A 19,224-nucleotide genomic window follows, 5' to 3' on the forward strand; every position below is an offset into this window, starting at 1 on the left:
GGGAACCCGAGGCAGGCGTGCCCCCCTCTTCTCCACAATTGGGAATTTAGTCTCCAAACACAAGACTCCGTCTTTTTCTCTGTAAAATAAGTCCGTTTGCCTTTACCTTCAAGTTCATCTTGCCCAGTGGCTTTTAAACCTGCTAATTATTTTTTTACTGTCCTCTATTTTCTAAATTTCAGAAGTAATGCATGATTGTTATACAAAGTTCAAACAGTACAGGGATATATAAAATAAAAAGCTCTCCTTATTGCTTCCCCAATATATAAACAAATTAGTATATATTTCCTCAGACTGTCTGTCCATACATATATATACTCAGTATAAGCTCACCTATTTTGCATAAGTGGAATTATGGTATATATAATTCCACAGCTTTTTTATTTTTTACTTCATATGTGTCATGGACATTTTTTCATGTCAGTATCAACATGTTATTCTTTCTAATTCTACTTTTTAAAGCAGCTTTATTGAGGTGTAGTTGACATGATAAGTAGCACACGGCGTATGTGATTCGGCCCGCTTTGACATATGTATGCACCTGTGCAGCCATCACCGTAATCAAAATAATGAACATAATCGTTACTCCCAGAAGTTCTCTTCAATTCTCTTTGTAATTCTTACTATTGTCCCTCCCCCAGTCCCTAGACAGCTGCTGATCTGCTTCCTGTCACTATAAATTAGTTTCTATTTTCTATAGTTTTGCATAAATGGAATCATACAGTGTGTACTCCTTTTGGGAGGAGGGAGTCTGGCTTCTTTATCTAAGCATAATTATTTTAAGATTCATCCACATTGTCGAATGGGTCAGTATTTCATTCTTCTGTGTTGCAGAATAGTATTACCTGGTTTGAATTGACTACATCTTTGTATCCATTCACCTGTTGATGAGTATTTCAGTATTCCAAATAAAATTGCTATGAATGTTCTTATGCAAGTCTTTGTATAGACTAAATTTTTATTTTCTTAGGTAAATCCCACCAGTGGAATGAGTGGTCAATGTAGGTGTATGTTTAATTGTAAAAGAAATTGCTATACTAGTTTTGAAAGTGGTTGTACTACATTACACCACCATCAAAAAATGTCTTCTGTTTGTTTCAGTTTCTCACCAAACTTGGTATAGCTGGTCTTTCTAATTTTAGATATTTTAATCGGTGTGTGTTGCATGTCATTGTGGTTCTAATATGTATCTCCCTAATGACTACAGTAAAACCTCCATATAACAGACTGATTCGGGTGAGAGGATGTTTGTTAAAGCCCAAAGTCCATTATATAATAAATAGGTTTTCCAAACGCATATGTTAAAAAATTGACAAATCAGTTAGTTTTCCTGTTTTGACTTATATAGACACTTTTGTGTAACTTAAGTATGTATGAAAATAATTTCACAGAAAAGTTTTCTATATGTATTATAGTAATTTTAAATTTATACTGAATAGATCTAGTAAATGTGTGCATTCACAGGCACCGAGAGTAAACAAATACACACAGCTAGGGTGTGGCTCAACACAAGTTGGAACATGGGCCGGTGCGTTAAAACTGTTGCAGAAAGTCATACCATGTGACAACAGAACCGATTACTGTGCCCAGTGTGTGATGATCACGTGCTAATCATTTGCCGAACGTTGTTTACGAGTAGTGACTCTTGGATTTAAATATGTAGACTATAGTTGTAGATGTGTAATATTTATTTACGTTGGTGAAATTAGGACAGTGGTTTTTCCAACATATGGCCTATTTGCTAAAATTCGTTAAAAATAAGTGAATTAAAACAAAAAAAATAACCTGTTAATTTAATTATAATTAAATCTTGGTTGAAAACATTTTAAAATTACCAGGGTGTTAATTTTCACATATGACGTACTGACTGGAAATTTTGTTTGTTAAATCCAAGCCTGGCCGGCATGGCTCAGTGGTTGAGCATTGACCCATGAACCAGGAGGTCACAGTTCTTGGTCAGGGCACATGCCGGGGCTTCAGGCTTGATCCCCATTAGGGGGCATGCGGGAGGTAGCCAGTCAATGGCTCTCTCTCATCATTGATGTTTCTCTCTCTCCCTCTCCCTTCCTCTCTCTGAAATCAATAAAAACATATTTTTTTAAAAATCCGAAGTCTGTTAAACCAAGGTCCACAAAATCGAGGGTTTACTGTAATGAATCTTTGTATGTACTTCTTTGCTATCAGTTTGTCTTCTCTGGTGAAGTGTCTGTTCAAATTGTTTACCTGTTTTTAATTGGGTTGTTTGTCTTCTGCTATTGAGTTGTAAGAATTTTCTTATATACCCTTTTATCTGTTATTTGTCACATATAGTTTTACAAATATTTTCTCTCCATCTATGCATTTTTCATACTTTAACGATAATCTTTTAAAGAGCGGAAGTTCTTAATTTTGATGAATCCAATTAGAAATCTTTGACTATCTATAGCCACAAAGATTTGTGTGTTTTTTCTAGAAACTTTACAGTTTTAAGTTTTACATTAGGTCTGTGATCTACTTTGAGTTAACTTTTTATGTAGAGGGGTATAAGTAGAAATTCTGGTTTGGGGGTAGGTTTTTATTCGTTTGTTTTGCATTTGTATATCTACCTGTCCCAGCACCTTTTTTTAAAAAAAAGACTATCCTTTCTCTGCTGAATTAGTCTACCTGTATCAAAAATCAATGGACCATATATGTGTGGGCCTATTTCTGGACTCTTCATTCTGTCCCATTGGTCTGTTTGTTTATCTTTACATCAATGTCATACTGTCTCAGATAAGAGTCTTTGTAAGTCTTTAAGTCAGGTCGTGTAAGTCTTCCAACCTTATTTTAAAAATTTTTTGGAACCCGGCCAGTATGGCTCACTCAGTTGGTTGGGTGTCAACCCATGCACCAGAAGGTCGTCAGTTTGATTCCTGGTCAGGGCATGTGCCCAGCTTGCAGGCTCGATCCCCATAGGGGGTGTGCAAGAGGCAGCTGATGGATGTTTCTCTCTCATCAGTGTTTGTATCTCTCTCCCTCTCCCTTCTTCTCTCTCTAAAATCAATGAAAACATTTTAAAAAATATTTATTGGATATGCTGGGTCTTTTGCATTTTCATGTGAATTTTAGAATCTGCTTTCAATTTCTACAAGAAAAAAACCTTGAAATTTTGATTGGGATTATATTTAATCTTAAAATTAAATGGGGGAGAATTGACACTTTAACAATATTAAACTTCTGATCCATGAATACAGTATCTCTCTCCATTTATTTAGTTTTTAAAAAATTTTCTCAGCATTGTTTTTGAAATTTTTACTATGCATATATTATACATGTTTTATCATATTTATCTCTTAGTATTTCATATTTTATTCTCAGTGACATTTTAACATTTTTATTTCTGATTGTTGCTAGTATATAAAATTACAATTGATTTTTATATATTTATCTTGGATCGTGCAACTTTTTAAAACCTAATGACTGGTTCTAATAGGTTATTTTTTGTAGACTAGGTAGGACTTTTTAAATACAGTAATTATGTTGTCTGTAAACAAAGACAGTTTTACTTCTTCTAAGACAATTTTTTTAGAACAGTCTTAGGTACACAGCAAAACTTAGAGGAAGATATGGAGTTCCCATATAACCCCTGCCCCTACACATGCATAGTCCTCCCCCATTAACATCCCCACCAGAATGGTACATTTGTTACACTTAGTGAACCTACATTGACTTATCATAATCACCCAAAGTCTATAAGTTTATCTTAAGGTTCACTCTTGGTGTTGTACATTCAGTGTGTTTTGATAAATATATAATGACAAGTATCCATCATCAGAGTAACATACAGAGTATTTCTAGTGCCCTAAAAATCCTCTGTGCCCTGCCTACTTATCCTTCCCTCTCCCCTCAATCCTTTGTAACCTCTGATCTTTTTACTGTCTCCATGTTTTGCCTTTTCCAGAATGTCATATAGTTGGAATTATACAGTATGTAGCTTTTTTAGATTGACGTCTTTCATTTGGTAATAGGATACCTGATTTCTTTTTTTTACAGATGTCCCTTTTTCTCCCCAATGACCCGTTCCACCCTGTTCCTTCCCCCTCCCCAGTCCCTCTCCCCACCATTGTCCATGTCCTTGGGTTGTGTATATATGCACATAAATTCTTTGGTTACTCTCTCCCCCTCCACCCACCCACCCTCCTCCATCTCTCTGACATTCATCAGTCTCATCTATGCTTCCATGTCATTGAATCTATTCTGTTCATCAGTTTATTAAGTTCTTTAGATTCCATGTATAAGCAAGATCATGTGATATTTGTCTTTCGCTGCCTGGCTTATTTCACTTAGCATAATATTCTCAAGGTCCATCCATACTGTCCCAAAGGGTACGAGATTCTTCTTTACAGCTGCGTAGTACTCCATGGTGTGAATGCCCCACAGCTTTTTTATCCACTCATCTACTGATGGGCACTTGGGCTGTTTCCAGATCTTAGCTATTGTAAACTGCTGCTATGAACATCGGGGTACATATATCCTTTCTGATGAATGTTTCAGGATTCTTAGGATACATTCCTAGGAGTGGAATCACTGGGTTGAACAGCAGCTCCATTTTTAATTTTTTGAGGAACCTCCATACTGTTTTCCATAGTGGTTGCACCAGTCTGCATTCCTACCAGCAGTGTACTAGGGTTCCCCTTTCTTCACACCCTCATCAGCACATGTCGTTTGTTGATTTATTGATGGCAGCCATTCTGACAGGTGTGAAGTGATACCTCATTGTGGTTTTAATTTGCATCTCTCTGATGATTAGCGACGTCCAGCATTTTCTCATGTGTCCCTTGGCCATCTGTATGTCCTCTTTGGAGAAGTGTCTATTTAAGTCCTTTGCCCATTTCTTAATTGGGTTATTTGTCTTTCTCTTGCTGAGTGCTATGAGTTCTTTGTACACTTTGGAAATTAGCCCCTTATCAGATTCATCCTTGGCAAATATGTTTTCCCAGACCGTGGGGTTCCTTTGTATTTTGAGGCTGTTTTCTTTTGCTGTGCAGAGGCTTTTTAGTTTGATGTAGTCCCATATGTTTATTTTTTCCTTTGTTTCTCTTGCCCTAGGGGATGTATCAGTGAAAAGTCCACTACGTGGGATGTTTGTGACTTTACTGCCTATGTTTTCTTCCAGGATTTTTATGGTTTCATGACTTACAGTTAAGTCTTTTATCCATTTTGAGGTTTTTTTGTGTGTATGGTGAAAGTTGGTGGTCTAGTTTCATTCTTTTGCATGTATCTGTCCAATTTTGATTTCTTTTTAGCACTGAATAATATTCCATATTCTGGATGTACCAAGTTTATTCATTCATCTACTGAAGGACCTGCCAGTTCTCCCAGTTTTGGCAATTATGAACAAAGCTGCTATAAATACCTGCATGCAGGGTATTGTGGGCATGTAAGTTTCCAACTTTTTGGGTAAATACCAAGGTGTGTGATCGCTGGATTGTATGGTAAGAGTATATTTAGTTTTACAAAAAGTCACCAAACTGTCTTCCAAAGCGGCCATACCATTTTGCATTCCCACCAGCAATGAATGAGAGTTCCTGTTGCTCTGCATCCTCTCCAGTATTTAATGTTGTCAGTTTCAGATTTTGCCATTCTAATAGGTATGTGGTGGTATCTCATTGTTTTAATTTACATGTCTCTGATGACATATGTGGAACATTTTTTCATATCCTTATTTGCCATCCATATATATCTTCTTTGGTGAGGTGTCTATTAAGGTCTTTGGCCCATTAAGAATTTTTGTGTATTTTGGAAAACTGACCTTTATCAGATATGTCTTTTGCAAATATTTTCTCCCACTCTATGGCTTGTCCTTTCATTTTCTTGACAGTGTCTTTCACAGAGCATAAGTTTTACATTTTAATGAAGTCCAGCTTATCAATTATTTGCTTCAGTGCCTTTGGCGTCGTATCTAAAAAGTCTTTGCCAGATTTCCAGTTTCCTGTTCTGCATGTTAAGGACCTAGGAAGTTGCCATGTCTATGGTGGCCTCGTAGAATGAATTAGGAAGTATTTTTTTGTTTCTAATTTCTTCCTTAAATGTTTGGTAGACTTCAACAATGAACCCTTCTGGGCCTGGTGCTTTCTTTTGGGGTGGTTATTAATTGTTAATTCAATTTCTTTAGCTATAAGCCTATTCAGATTGTCTTTCTTCTTGTGTGAGTTTCAAGAAGTTGGTCCATTTCATCTAGGTTATCAAATTTGGTGTCATAGAGTTGTTCTATTTTAATATTTTTTATTATCCTTTTAATGTCCATGAGATCTGTACTGATGTTTCCTCTTTCATTTCTATTACTAATTTGTGTCTTTTTTTTTTTCTTATTTAACATGGTTAGAAGCTTACTGATTTTTTTTTATCTTTTCAAAGAACTGGCATTGGTTTTTTGATTTCCTGTTTGCAGTTTTATTGATTGCTGTTCTAATTCTTATTTCTTTTCTTTTGCTTATTTTTTTTTTTAATTTGCTCTTTTTCTAGTTTCTTAGATGGAAGCTTAGATTATTGCTCTTAGATCTTTTCTAATACATGCCATCAGTGCTATCAATTTTTCTCTATATACAGCTTTTGCTGCATCCCATAAATTTTGATAAGTTGTGTTTTCATTTTCATTAGTTCAAAATATTTTAAAATTTCCCTTGAGATTTCTTCTTTGATGCATGTGTTATTTAAAAGTATGTTGTTTAATCGCTGTATATTTTGGTATTTTCCATTTATCTTCCTGTTATTGATTTCTAGTTTAATTCCATTATAGTCTGAGGGCAAACATCATATGATTTCTACTTTAAATTTGTGTAAGTGTGTTTTAGGGCTCAGAATGTGGTCTGTCTTGGTGACTGTCCCATGTAAGCTTGAGAACAATGTTTATTCTGCTGTTGTTTAATGAAGTCTATAGATGTCCATTATATGCAGTTGATTGATGGTGTTAAGTTTATGTTTTTACTGATTTTCTACCTGCTGGATCTGTCCATTCCTAAAAGATAGATGTTGAGGTCTCCAATGATGGTAGTGGATTCATCTATTTCTCCTTGCACTTCAATCACTTGTTGCCTCATTTAGTTTGATGCTCTGTTATTAGGCACATACACATTAAGGATTGCCTTTTTAGAGAATTCACCTTCCCCTTGTAATTGCATAATGCCCCTCTTTATGCCCGATAACTTTATTTGCTTTGAAGTCAGCTCTGTCCGAAATTAATATAGCTACTCCTGCTTTCTTTTGATTAGTGTTAGCATGGTATATCTTTCTCTATACATTTACTTTGAATCTATATATAGTTTTAGACTTAAAGTGGGGTTCTTGTAGACAACACATAGTTGGCTCTTGTGTTTTGATCCACTCTGATGGTCTCTATTTTTCAATTGGTATAGTTTTACTTCTTCATTTCAATCTGGATGGCTTTATTTTTTTCTTGCCTTATTGCCCTTGCTACGACCTCCAATACAGTGTTGAGTTGAATAGAAATGGTGAGAGCAAACATCTTAGCCTTGTTTCTAATCTTAGAGTTGAAGCATTCATTTGAAAACCAGGTATTATGAATTTTTCTTTGTTTGGTACTGGATATTTTTGTATTTCTAGGAATATTATTGAGATTTTTTTCTGGGATACAGTTATTTGGGTCTTGCTTTACAATGTGTACCAGATCAATGTTTACTTTAGAGCAGGGTTTAGCAGACCATAACCTCTCTGCTATATCTGGCCTGCTACCTGTTTTTGTATGGTCTGCAAACTAAAAATGTTTTTACAAACTAAAAATGTTCAAAAAAAGTCAAAAGAAGAATATTTTGTGACTGTAAAAATTATATGAAATTCGAAGTTTATTGTCCATAAATAAAGTTTTATGGGAACACAGCCATGCTCATCCATTTTATCGATGGATGCTTTTCTGATACAGCAGCAGAGTTTAGCAGTTGGTCTCAAGACTGTATGAACCACAAAGTCTAAAATATGTAATATCTAGCCCTTTATAGAAAATGTTTGCTGGCACCAGTCTAGCGGTAATTTACCCAGCTACTGAGCCAAAACCATTCTGAGTACAGACATACCTTGGGGATATTGCAGGTTTGGTTCCAGATCAGTGCAACAATGTGAGTATCACAATAAAGTGAGTTGTAATCTTATTGCTAGTGGAGGGTCTTGCCTTAAATTTGTAAAAAATATAACATCTGCGAAGTGCAGTAAAGCGAAGTGTGATAAAACGAGGTATGTCTGCCTGTACTCTGCCTTGTGAATTATGGGGTGACCTGGTCAGTGGGAATAAGAACTTTGTCCAATCTTGTTTGAGCCCAGAGGTCCCTTTCAGGTGGTTCTTTCCCCAGCCTTGGTTAGTTTCCTCACAGAAATGCCCTGATCAACACTCAGCTGAAGCCTCAAGGTGGACCCTGTGCAAACCTCCAGTGTTCTGTCCTCTCTGGTCCTGTGCCCTATATACTCTAGCCAGCTTGACCTATTTGGATTCTTTTCAACTCAGGGAGATGGCCAGGGTCTACCTGGATTCCTCTGTCCCAACATCACAGGCTGGCAACTCTCTCAAGGCACTAATCTGGGGCAGCTTAAGATCTCATCTCATTTGTTTCCCATCTCAGGGATCACTGCCCTGCAATTCCTGATGTCTGTGTATTGAAACTATTGTTTTGTATATTTTGCTTTTGGTTTTGTGTGTTTTTGTCCTCCAAGTTTCAGGGCAGAAGTAAATCTGGTCCGTGTCCACTCATTTGGCCAGAAGCAGAAGTATAATTCTATCGTGAAAATACCCACTATGACACCCTCATATCTTCAATTGTATATACCTCACCATTGTCATGTTTGAAGCAAAGTAGAAAAATCAGACCCTCATTAGCAGTGCTTCATTCTTAAGGATTCACGGTTCCTGAAAAGTGGGTCTTGCTAGATCATGCTCAGGAATTTTCTGGCATTGTAGCTTTTTGCCAGGAAAAGCTGTTCAGTTGGGAAAAGCATCGTCTCACTGGGAAGGTGCTGCATTCAGAGATTGCCGTAGGTTGGATATGACAGGATGCCACCTGCAAGTTTCTGTCAGTGAGTTTCCAAGACAGAGCATCCTTCCTGAGATGCCCACCCTCGGAAAGCCTGTGGGGCTTGTTGGAGGGTGGGGAGTGAAGGAATGGAGGAGAGTAGCAGCACATATTGTAGGTCACTTTGTTTATCTACGTTTACCTTTGTGTTTTGAAATGCTATATCCCTCTTTGCTTTCCTAGCAAGTTGATTTTCAAGAATAAACACAAAAATGGAAGTAAATCTTTACATAAAGCCATTCTTAGCCTTTTCTCTGCCTCAAGAGTCGTGGTGATGTTCTGAGGTTACTATGGCTTTGCTCCATCGCCAGGTCCTGCACTAAATAAAAATACAGAACCATGAAGGGTCATTTCTAACTACCTTTTGCCCATGGACTCTCTTAGCCTTCTTGTACTTTAGTTGACCCTTTGAAACACTTTGAAAGTCATCCTAAAGTAACAGTTTATTGGCAGAACTTGGACTTAAGCCAATGAATGCCTTCCTTTCCTAACTTAGAAGCTAGACCTCATTATTACCAGTTAGCCAATCTTGGCTTCTGTGTTACTTGCGCTGTAATTTGAGGCGCAAATGGACCTTAGGCATAAGATGGGTGAGGCGATGACAGTAACTAGGTCGCCTCAAAAATTCCTGAGATAGAGCTAAGGAAGCTAACTTTTTGATTAGTACAGACCCATGTGTCTGAGTCGATGACAAACCTTGGAGACGGTACGAGGTATTGTTCTGCGTTCACTCAGGAGGTCTTTGTTGTTGGGGTTTCTTAATTAGTCCCATCTATTCTTAACTGTTATTTTATAGGTGTTCTTTCTAGATTCTCACAGAAAGTTGCACGGCAGGTCTCGATTTCTGTGTTCTTGGGTCTCTAAATATTTTCATGTGAAGCAATGGTGGGGAAGGTGGCTAGCCAGACTCGATTGTGCACCGGCAAGTCTTAGTACTGAACTTGAACCCCTGCAGTCCTTCCTTCACAGACAGCTTCCTTTGAAGATATCCTTTCTTGTGACTGTCACCTAGACCAGGAGCCCTTCACTGAAATCTCAAAAAAAAGCATCCATTCTCAGATCTTGCTCTAAGACTCTTTGCAGTGTGGATAAAGTGACTAACCTTACCCAGCTGGACCTAACCTTTTCCTCGTTTGTTTCTTCTTACCCAGGGAGAGCTTCTGTATGTGAAATGTGAGGGTTTCCATTGCTTCTCCCTGGGCACTGGACAATATAACCTCAATTACTGTTCTACCACCTGAGCTCAGAAGACTATATTGTATTGACCAGTCTAGTAGAGACTATATTTCCTTCTTCTACAAACCCTTTGGTTATTCCTTGATTTAAACATTATTTATTAAGTACTTGCTCTGTGCCACCGGTTGGGCTCTGAACTGGGGCCAAGACTTAGGGAAAGAAGACCCAGCCCGGCCCTTGGGGCCCTTGTCATGTGCTCAGGGGCCTGAGGTTGCAGCTCTTAGAACTGTTCCTCTGTTTTATTTACTTATTAAAATGTTGATAATTTTTTGCTGTGGAAAATTTCAAACATATAAAAGTAGAGCGAATAAGAAAATGATTCCACTTTACCCATCAGTTGTTTCAGCAATTACCAACTCTTAGTCCATCCTGTTTTATCCGTATCTCCCTCCACCCAGCTACCTAGCCCATGGATTATTTTTGAAGAAAATCTCACGTATTATATTATTTCATTGGTGAATATTCCAGAATATATCTCAAAACTGTTTTTAACAGACAAGGACTGTTTTTCAGAAATATAATTATAATGCCATTATCACCCTTAACAAGTTAACAATAATTCCATAATATAACCAAACATCCAGCGCTCAGATTTCCCCGATTGTCCCATGATGTTTGGTTTTGTTATTTTTAGGTGGTTCAATTGAGGATCTGAATGTAGTCTGTACATTACAACTAATTGATGTCCCTCAGTTTCTTTAATAGATAGGTTACTTTGCCAACTCTCTCTCTTTTTTTCTTTCCAGTTTTTTGGTTGAAGAAATGGTCATTTCCCATGTAGTTTCCCATCATCTAGATCTTGCTGTTTGTATGCCCATATATTAAAATATTTCCCTGTCCCACATATTTTCTGTAAATTGGTAGTTAGATTTAGTGGCTTGATCAGAATCAAGCTTGTTATTTTTGGTAAGAATACAGTATGGTGACTGTCTCTTTATTTTTAATCTACAGCCACCAGATAGTCCTCCCACAATTACATATTTAGTTAGAAGATGGTTTTTCTAAATATCTAAAGATAGAAAATCTCCAAACACCTCATTATTCCAAAGAGATTTCCAAAGATGATTTTATTAGTTTTCTAGTCTATCATAATAAATCAGTGCAAATTTAGTGACTTAAAATACAAATTTATTATTTTACAGTTCCTTAGGTCAGAAGTTCACTGTAGGTCTCACTGGGCTAGGATCAAGGTGTTGGCAGGGCTGGGTTCCTTGATGGAGGCACCAGAAGAGAATGCATGTCCTTGCCTTTTCCAGCTTCTAGAGGCCGCCAGCATCGCAGGGCTTATTGTTACCTTCTCCAACCTTCAAAGCCAGCAAGTTGAATCTCTCAGATCCTTCTTCATGTCTCCCTGTGACTGCAGTTAGAAAATGTTCTCTGTTTTAAGGACTCATGATTACACTGGGTCCACCTGGATAATTCAGAATAATCTCTGATTTCAAATGACTTAATCTTAATCACAACTACAAAGTTCTTTATGCTGAGTAAGGTCATGTATTCCCAGGTTGCAGGGACTAGGAAGTGGACATCTTTAGGGGGCCATTATTCTATGTATCACAGTAGTCATCCATTTTTTAAAATTAACATCATTATAAAACTGAAGAATGAGTGATAGAGTGTGGTGTGTTTCAGATGACCTATTGTGATGTAATGACTTGGGATATGTGTAGGGTAGGGCAGCTGACAGTATTGCGCTGTTCAGTATGACATCATAGTTTTGCATGGTTCTACATGACTGTCTGCAAGATTCTTCACTGTTTATATTTTTGTAAGTAGCAGCATTTTATTTTGTTCATTGTCTCTAAGATGACCATACCACCTCCCCTTGGAAATTTCACTTTAGGACTTGGAAGAAGCTCAGGTCGTCAATGTCATTATTACATATTCAGTATCTCAGTTCCGTGGACTGTCTGTGTCTTTGGGCTGTGGAATGAAGATTTGTTATAGCACTTAACCGTAGTGACGAAGTGCTAAGTTCTTACAGAAATGATGTGAGTGGAGCAGAATTTTTAGCCCTTTTTCTGTTTTGCATTAGAGAGAGAACCTTTAAGTAGTTAAGCCATGAAGTGAGTCGAAGTTGAGAGAAAAGAGTACAGAATATCTATTTTTCACAGTAGATAATATATGTCTCTACTAGATAAAGCAACTTCATAACCTTAATGATTCTTTTTCTATTTGGAAGCTGTAGAGGAATCTCCTTTCCTCTTTTTAAATTGTTTTACCTTTTAATTCATGTTGATACTTGACCCTCAGTCCTATATATAGATTATTTTGGGGATGCATTTGGAATTTTGCTATAATATCGGTCATCCTATAGCTGCACTGGGTTGATGATAGATTTTTCTTGGAGGCCATCCAAGAGGTTGTTACTAAAGACCAAAAGGACCTCATTATAAAGAGATTTTGCTATAAAATGGTCCCTTAGAATGATCCCTGGAGAAAGCAGGTCATTTGTATAGTTTAAAAAATACGTTGTGTCAAGAAATGTCACTAAGGGGTCCTTACCTCACACCATTAGTTTAAATAAATTCCAGATGAATTAACGAGTTAAGTGTAATGGCTTAATTCCATAAAAAGACTGGGAAAAAATATAAGTAAATGTTAACGTGGTCTTGGATAAGAAGACCTTTGAGATTTCTGCTTTTGTAGATATGCCTTCATGTGAACGAGCCATTTAAAAAACCCCATCAACAAATGAAGCCACAGTTGGCATGTTACCCTCATCTGGCTTATTGCTGGGGTAGAAAGAACCCTCAGATTCAGCCTCAGAATGTTCTTTCATACACACCTGAAATCAAAGGAAAAAGTCCTTACAAAGAGATCACTGAGACTCCAAAGAACAAACCAATATCAAATTTTAAAGAAAGAACCTTTTGTAACTTGAGTTCTTTTCTCTTTAAATTTTCAAAATCTAGAAAAGCAATACATTTTTTAAAACAAAAATTCTATTTTACTATTTATTGTTTTGTGTCCTGCTTTTTTACTTAGTAACATATCATGGACTTCTTTTACAACATCAAAATATACATGGGCAATATGTCTTCGAATTGCTATGCAGTGTTTTATTATATGGCTATATTATACGTTTTTAAACAAATCACAGTATTTGGGTATTTGGATAGTTTCCAGTTTTTCACTGTTATAAATGTATCGGTATGGGTCCAATTAGGAGAAAGAGAGTTGAACAGGGAAAGTTTAATATGCAGAATTATTAACTATAACAGGAAATTAGAGTAACCACTTCAGAGAAGTCACTGTGGTGCGCAGCCAAGCTGGTAGAACTTGCTAGAATCTGCCCTCTAGGGTGCCGGGGCTGCTCTTCATGAGAGTGTCTAACTGGAGGCAGGCACTCTCCTACAAAGCAGCCCAAGGAGAGGGTGCATTGGCAGAAGCTGCTGGCCTTGGGGTCCTGCTGGCCCCTGTGCACCGCGGGAGCCTGGCCAGAGAGCAGGCTGGAGGCCGGAAGCCACCCTGGCCCCCTGAGATGTCTCTGCAGTCCCCTCTACTGACAGAGTTGGCAAAGAAGAAAATATTTAAGGGGCCCAGGTCTATTTTCACAGAGCAGCCAAAAAGGGGTCCATTTGGAGCTGAGAGGCAATACATTGATAACCAGCACAGGAGGCGAAGTTTCCAGGAAAGCCATTGTGTGGACGTCTTGCATGCGGCCCGAATGTTTCTTCCATACATTCCTAGCCGTGGAATTGATAGATGAAACGCTAGGCTCAGTTTCCTCTCTAGAAAGGACTGTGAACTGTCCTCGCATGACCCAGTACCTAGGAGCTTTTAGTTCTTCACACTTTAGTCAACCCTGGGCATTAGCTTTTTTTTTTTTTTCATTTTCATTTCTTGTCTATCTTTGCCCATTTTAAAAACTGGAAGAGTAAGTCTTTCTTACTGATCTGTACATGCTCTTTATGTATTAAATATTCAAAAGTTTAAATGCTTATGTAGTCAAATCTTACGTTCATTTTTAATATTTAAAATTTTAATTCATCTGGAAATCATTTTAGTTTAAGGTAGGAGGTAGGTATTTAATTTTTTAAATTTAATGTTAACTGTTTTCTCTCTCTTTTTCTGACTGATTTAAAATGTTACTTTTGTCATGTATTGAGTTGTGTTACAGACCTGGGTATGAAATTGTTTTCCTTTGGTTTTTAGATAATTGCTTTACTTTTTCTTTCAGAACAGGATGCAGGCCTTGATGCCCTTTCCTCTATCATAAGTCGCCAAAAACAAATGGGGCAAGAGATTGGGAATGAGCTGGAGGAACAAAATGGTAAGAACATTTCTGAGATTGACCAGATTTGCCATTTAGTATAAATACTGAAGGCTCGAATATTTGTTAAATGATTTTAATATTACAAAGCATGTATCATGGTTTAATATCAATGGATGATTATATTTAATGCAATTGAGGGTGGTTTGTGCAGATCTAGATTGTAGTTACTAAATGCTCTATAAAGAAATTTGGTAAAAAATTTCCAGTTCTCTGGAGCTACTTTTAAAAATACCTTGTTTTACGATCCATTTATTCCAAGAGCTTTCCTTCATGTGTAATGCGGTGAAGTTGCTCAGTGCATTGTACGCTGATGCGAGGCACTCGAAAGCTGCGGGGACTGTCATCTGCAAGCCTGGTGGAGCGGTTCCTCTTCCATCACAAACCATCACAAATACCAGCTGCAGGGCAAGAAAGTGCTTGAGGATCTTTATTCAGGGCTTGATGTGGTGAATCTGTTTGAAGGAAGATGCATTTGCAATCCACAGGCTAGCTGGCTTGGAAGAGACAGAGCTTTAACTTAAGTGCCTGCAGGCCAGGCTCTTGGGCTTGACGTGTGAGGTGTGAGTTGCGACAGTCCTGGAGCCTGCATGAGAGTTGAGAGTAGGAATGCAGAGGAGAGGGTGGAGGCTGAGGACCGGTGGCGCTTTAACTGTGATGGGCTTGTTCAGGGCAATTGGGAAGCCACTGGTTTGTGAGTGGAGATCATAAATCCAGTTCAGATGTGTCCAGTTGGAGATGCCGGTGAGAGATCTGAGTAGACAGTGGGAGATACGGTGCCAGAGCTCATGAGAGGACAACCAAAGACAAGAGGCATGAGAAGCTTCAGTATAGGGGTGATGTGTGGAAGCTGAGCTTCAGTGAAGCTCCTACTACGTGCTAAGCACTTTCATATGTGTCATTTTATCAACACCATGAAGGCAGTGGTATCTCTGTTTGTTAGAGATGAAGCTCAGACTGGCAGAGGGACCTCCTACTATCACATCATTTATACGTGACGGAACTGAAATTCCAACTCAGGCCTTCAGATTATGTAATGTGACTGCCTTTTCTACCTCACCAGCTTCCTCTCCAGAGAAGACAAAGTAGGGAGAGAAAAGTAAAAAGTGAGAGGGTGTAAGTTTTAGCATTTCGTGATAGTACTATGGAGGCTCATGATGGAATGGCTTCCAAGTAAAGTTATCATGTATGAGCAAGCATGGAAGCCCCAGGAGCAGGCGAATGCTGGCTCCGGAGGGAGGGCTGCCCCTGTCAAAATTGTACAAGTGGTACTTTTCTTGATCTCCATGAAAAATGAGTTCATTTGTTCCCATAGCACTATTCCATTTATGTGTCATCAATAAATAAATAAATTCATCATAGGCAAATAGATTGTTAAAGCAAATGGAGAAACTCTGCATCTTTATAATCCTAATAGTGGTTTTTCGTCATTTAAGCACAGACGGAAAGACAGTTTAGCCCTTTCCTGATGGTGCTCCTGTGAATGTGCTGATTCATGTATTTGCATATAATTTAGTCATTGGCTCATTCCTTCCGTGAATGACAGTATTAGTAAGAAAGTTAGCTCTGTAGAAAATCTGCCTATCATATGTATAATGTTTGTTATCCCAAGGAAATTTAGCCTATGCAGTGGGTCAGACTAGAAAGGACACCATACCGGTGAAGCATGCCTTTCTATGACCACACCGGTAAAGCATGCCCATCTGTACCACACCAGTGAAGCATGCCCATCTGTACCACACCGGTGAAGCATGCCCATCTGTACCACACCGGTAAAGCATGCCCATCTGTACCACACCAGTGAAGCATGCCCATCTGGACCACACCAGTGAAGCATGACCATCTGGACCACACCAGTGAAGCATGCCTATGACCACACTGGTGAGGCATGCCCATCTATACCATACTGGTGAACATACGTGTCTATGACCACACTGGTGAAGCATGCCCACCTATTACCCACTGGTGAATCATGCCCGTCTGTTACCCATTGGCGAAGCATGCCTGTCTATGACCACAGTGGTGAAGCATGCTCATCTATGACCCACTGGTGAAGCATGCCCATCTATACCATACTGGTGAAGCATGCCTATCTATTACCCACTGGTGAATCATGCCCATCTATTACCCACTGGTGAAGCTTGCCTGTCTATGACCACAGCGGTGAAGCATGCTCATCTAATACTGCACTGGTGAAGCACCCCTGTCTGTACCACACTGGTGAAGCATGCCACTGTGGGTAGATGGTCAAGAATTGATGGTTCATTCTTTGGTGAAGTGACTTGCTGACTTCCCAGAGGAAATCACCATACATTTTTCCCACATAAGCAATCATGCCAGCATGTTCTTATCTTGTCTTTTCTCTAGTTCAGTAGTTATCATACTTTTGCTGCATGTTAGAATCACCTGTGGAGCTTTTAAAGCTCCCAAAGCCCAGGCCAAACCTGAGTTAGTTGCTATTCTAATAAGTTATCATCACAAACTTAGTGGCTTAAAACAACACACACAATACTCCTTTATAGTTTTGAAGCTCAGAAGTCTGAAATCAGTGTCACTGGACTGAAATGAAGGTGTCCTTTCCAAGGCCCTGGGGAGAAGTCATTTCTTGGCCTTTTCTAGCTTCTAGAATTATCTTCCCTGCATCTCTCTGCTCATGGCCCCTTCCTTCATCTTTGAAGCCAGCACCATAGCATCTTGCTTCAGTTGTCACATTGCCTTCTGTGTCAGATTTCTCTGCCTCCCTTTTATAAGGACATTTGTGATTACATTTAGGCCCCAACCACATAACCCAGGATAATCTCTCCATCTCATCTTTAATTAATTAATTTATAATTAAAATTTTTTCAATTACAGTTAACATAATATTCTATTAGTGTCAGGTGTACAACATAGTGATTAGTTATTTATGTAACTTATGAAGTGATCACCTCAATAAGTTTAGTACCCATCTGACACCGTACACAGTTATTACAATGTTATTGACTATATTCCCTATGCTGTACTTTACATCCTTGTGACTGTCTTTATATTGGCAATTTTACGTCTTAATCCCTTCCCCTTTTTTATTCTTAATTTATTAGCACACCTGCAAAGTCCCTTAGCCATATAAGGTAACACCCACAGATTCCAGGGGCCAGGATGTGGGTATATGTTATTCAGCCTCCCGCATACTTTCCTGAAGGGCTCTAGTGTACCTTTATAATGGCAGTTCACTGGAAAGTAGATGAAAGCTCTAATCACTGTGTGTCCTTCAGGGAGCATAGCCGTTATTTTCTAGCTCTTTCAAAGGACACACCGGTCTCCTCAATGGCAGCATTGCTGCTGCTGAGACAAGTGGTCTTCCTTATCCCCTGGGTTTCTTTCAGAAAGCAAGGAAAGGCAAAGATTGACAGACAGAAAGAGGATTGGCCAACTTGGGGGTATTTGAGCATCGAGAGGAATGATGGGGACTGGCACACGAGCAGTGATGTGTAGAGCAGCCGTTTTATCCACCAGAGCCGTGCATCTGGCTCTTCTTGGTGCCAACTTTAAGGTTTGGCCAATGCCAAAATTAGGCCTCAGCGACATTGCTTCAGTCAGCTCAGTCCTGTTCACTTTCTCGTTTGTGTTCTTTTCAAAAGGCCCTGTCCTCTTGAGTATGAACTTTAAGGAATTTTCCAGTAAACCAGCACACAGCTCTTCGCTCGGGACTGCGTCTGGGTAGTCTCACGGGAGCCCTTTGTGCCCAGCCTTCCATACCGTTCACCATGAACCGAAGCACTAAGCTCTGGCTCCAGGGGCTGGGCTTGGTCAGGCCTGCACTGCTCTCTTCTGCCCACCCGCACCTTCAGCAGCTCCCAGCCCCATGCCCACTACACACTTAGGTTGCCGGCCACTCGCATGCCACCCCTTTTCCTCATCAGGCGTGGCCCCTGGCATATGAACGGAATAATTACTGGTATTGGTCAGGCCCTTTTCAGCTCTACACGAGAAAGCTGGAAATGGAATTTCTAAGTGGATGGTTATTTGGCCCTTCGGCTCTGTGGTTATGTTGTGTTTTGTCAAGAGGGTTTTGATGCTTCATTCCCAAGTGGCCTGCTTGGCCTTTATCTTAGCCTATTGTTCTCTCATTTAACGAAAACCAAGGGAAGAGTTCAGTAGGTCAGTAAGTCAAGCAGAAAAGTTACAGCAAAAGCACTGTCCTTCTGCACTGTCCCAGATTCCCCATTGCACACTCAGGTCACAAGCAAAACCCAGATGGGGCTGCGGCCCTGTTCTCAGCACCTACAGATATAATGGCCTTTTTGATTTTTACAAAAGGAATGGAGGCTGATTATAGTCCTAGAAGGGATATCATTTTTATCCTCAGAGCCTCTCGGCTCCTGTGAAAGAAAATGGCTGACTCTGCCCTATTTCTGAGGAGCAAATGTGCATGTTAGCAAACCACCAGCGTAACTCAGTCTCTCGGGGAGGCCACCACCGAGAAACCAGCTTATTTTGGCAACTAATGGAAAACTACCTCGTTCGTCTCTGTATCCATGTACACAGCTGGGGCTAGAGTGACGATGAGGATTGGGGAGGCGTGGAGGAAGAAGTGAAAAGGTTGGGGTTAAAATGTGATGGGAAGAGCCCTGGCTGGTGTGGCTCAGTGGTTGGAGTGACACCCACTGAAGGGTCGAAGGTTTGATTCCTGGGTTG

At 39.2% G+C, this 19,224-nt stretch overlaps 1 protein-coding gene across 1 annotated transcript in view; it reads left to right on the forward strand.

Moving 5' to 3' along the window:
- Positions 1-19,224, forward strand: part of STX8 (syntaxin 8) — a 220,663-nt gene that overhangs the window by 44,657 nt on the left and 156,782 nt on the right. The window contains exon 6 of the mRNA XM_016222457.2: positions 14,455-14,547. Within this exon, the coding sequence (XP_016077943.1) occupies positions 14,455-14,547 (93 nt within the window). The remainder of the gene's footprint in view (positions 1-14,454; positions 14,548-19,224) is intronic.

The sequence above is a fragment of the Miniopterus natalensis genome, chromosome 17 (genome assembly GCF_054644295.1).
Source record: "Miniopterus natalensis isolate mMinNat1 chromosome 17, mMinNat1.hap1, whole genome shotgun sequence".
Classification (NCBI taxonomy): Eukaryota; Metazoa; Chordata; class Mammalia; order Chiroptera; family Miniopteridae; genus Miniopterus; species Miniopterus natalensis.